This window comes from Triticum dicoccoides, chromosome 1B (genome assembly GCF_002162155.2).
Source record: "Triticum dicoccoides isolate Atlit2015 ecotype Zavitan chromosome 1B, WEW_v2.0, whole genome shotgun sequence".
Taxonomy (NCBI): domain Eukaryota; kingdom Viridiplantae; phylum Streptophyta; class Magnoliopsida; order Poales; family Poaceae; genus Triticum; species Triticum dicoccoides.
Window position 1 is genome coordinate 519,171,044 of NC_041381.1, and position 2,556 is coordinate 519,173,599.

Below are 2,556 nucleotides of genomic sequence, written 5' to 3' on the forward strand. Positions count from 1 at the left end.
CTCAAATCTAATCAAAGTATGGTCTCTGTGCCTGGAAATGGTGTGACTAACGAAATCGAGATGGCACGTTTCATTCGGCAAAGCATCGGAGCATACAACGTACACTGAACTACTTACTTTCAGCAGAACAGATGGCAAGACATACAAATGCCTCTGGAATTACAGTAGTAAATAAATGTCTAGCTTCCACACAAAGGTACTGATGGATATTGAATTAAACCATTACCTCTGGTTGATCAGCTTCACATGCCTTCACTGTTTCCTCTCCAACAGATGCAATAGCAGCAGCCATTGAATTCTCACCATCGCTTATAGTTGATTCGTCCTCTTTGATCTCTTGATTGTCACGCACTTGTAACTCATTTCCCGCAACAACACCATTTCTGCCTTGATCATCATCGGCAACAACTGCCTCCGCCATTTCAACTGGCGTGTCTCCCTCCTCTACTACTTCTTTATTCTTCGCATTACCCCAATCTACGTAGACCACCAATGTCTTTTTGGTTTCACCTGTCTGTAGGCTTCTATTAGGCCCATTCTGCCAATGAAACTTTCCCAAGGAATCTTGGAGCAAGAACTTGAACTCAATCAACCTGTTGGCAGGCAAATCCTGTTCAAAACAGAAAAGAGATGATGAAGTTACTCAAAAGAGGCTAAATCATTAAACAGTGTGCATAAATGGAGTCTCACTTTCTCTACTGTCCAGTCGTGGCCTTCCAACCAATCCATAGCGACCGCGTTCGTCGGTTCCCAGAGGCCGAGTGCTGGGACGTCACCGACCAGGTGGAAGCTTTGGCCGAAGGTGCACCGCTCTTTTAGCACAAATCTGACATGCACTGTGCTTCCAGGAACTGTAGGTAATAGACAGACAGACAGACAGACAGACAGATGGTAAGACCAAAGATCCATCACCATTAAAAACAGGTTATGTTAAGACCAAAGATCGTAATGTCAATGGTTCAGGGGAGCAAACTCACTAGCAGGAGCAGGTGGTGACGAAATCTCAGCAGAGGCCACTGCCCCCTGGACCTCATCAGCCTGCAACAGCAACCATCTAACCATCAGTCAATCACAGTGGAGCAAAGGGGGAAACACGCCACATTAGCGTGCAAGCCTATTCCGATCTTGATGTGACAAACCTCCGGCTCTAGTGCTACGACACCCTCCTGCGTGGGCATGAGCTGCTCGAGGGGTTTCGGTAGCGCGGTGACGAGCACGCTCAGGCGGCCGGCAGTCCCAGCCAAGCCATCGCTGCCGACGCGCCACAGCCCCTGCCCACCGTAGGTGACCCGGACCCGGCCAAAAGCTCCGCCCCAAGGGATCGGCACGGGCGCATCTGGCTCTTTGATCTCTTGATTGTCACACACTTGTAGCTCATGTGCCGAAACAAGACCATTGCTGCAGTGGTCGTCATTGACAACTGCCTCCATCATTTGAACCAGGGCGTCTTCCTCCTCTGCTACTTTCTGATTCTTCGCATTACCCCAATCTTCATAGACCACCAATGTCTTTGTGGTTTCACCTGTCTGTAGGGTTCTGTTAGGTCCATTCTGCCAGTGGAACTTTCCCAGGGAATCTTGCAGCAAGAACTTGAACTCAATCAACCTGTTGGCAGGCAAATCCTGTTCAAAACAGAAAAGAGATGACGAAGTTACACAAAAGAGGCTAAATAATGAAACATCGTGCATATAACCGGAGTCTCACTTTCTCCACTGTCCAATTGTGGCCTTCCGACCAATCCAAAGCGACCGCCCTCGCCGGCTCCCACAGGCCGAGCGCCGGGTCGTCACCGACCATCTGGAAGCTTTGGCCGAAGTTGCACCGCTCTTTTAGCACAAATCTGACAAGCACTGTGCTTCCAGGAACTGGAGGCAACAGACAGACATACAGTTGGTAAGATATCATAAGAAACATGCACCTCATCAGCCTGTCAATGGCTCAGGGGAGGGAGCAAACTCACCAGCAGGAGGAGGGGGTGACGAAATCTCAGCAGAAGCCATATCCCCATGCACCTCGTCAGCCTGCAGCGGCAAACGCCTCACCATCAGTCAATCAACCGTGGAGCAAAGGCGGAAACACGCCACATTGACATTGGCGCGTGCGCTGATTTCCGATTTCGACGCGACTCACCTCCGGCGACAGTGCTTCGGAGCCCTCCTGCGCGGGCACGAGCTGGTGGAGGAGGGGCTCCGGGAGCGCGGCGACGAGCACCCTCAGGCGGCCGGCGGTCCCAGTCCCAGCTAGGCCGGCACCCACGACGCGCCGCGGCCCCCGCGCGCCGTGGGCGACCCAGACCCGCCCGAAGGCCGCAGCCCGGGGGATCGGCGCGGCGGCCGCGGCTGGCTCCAGGGATGGGGATCTCATCCCGGCCTGAAGCCCTGAACCTCAGGCTAAAGCCCTGACTGAACCCTGCGCGCGTGCGGCAGACGCGGAGGGGCGCCGGGTTGGTTCACGAGGCGGAGGTGGCAGTGGGCGTGTCGGAGTGTGGTGCGCGGATCGGCAGCAGGTGGCCGGGGGTCTTGGCGGCTTCCGCCGGCGGTGCGGCACGAGGGGAGT

General features: G+C 54.2%; 1 protein-coding gene across 1 annotated transcript in view; it reads right to left on the minus strand.

The window, feature by feature from the left end:
• Nucleotides 1-2,546, minus strand: part of LOC119346014 — a 3,573-nt gene extending 1,027 nt beyond the window's left edge. Inside the window, exons 1-7 of the mRNA XM_037615779.1 lie at nt 2,131-2,546; nt 1,961-2,021; nt 1,705-1,865; nt 1,140-1,622; nt 978-1,038; nt 691-851; nt 227-610 (exon numbers count right to left, since the gene is read on the minus strand). Coding sequence (XP_037471676.1) covers nt 227-610; nt 691-851; nt 978-1,038; nt 1,140-1,622; nt 1,705-1,865; nt 1,961-2,021; nt 2,131-2,364 — 1,545 coding nt within the window. The 5' untranslated portion in view covers nt 2,365-2,546. The remainder of the gene's footprint in view (nt 1-226; nt 611-690; nt 852-977; nt 1,039-1,139; nt 1,623-1,704; nt 1,866-1,960; nt 2,022-2,130) is intronic.
• Nucleotides 2,547-2,556: the final 10 nt, after the last annotated feature.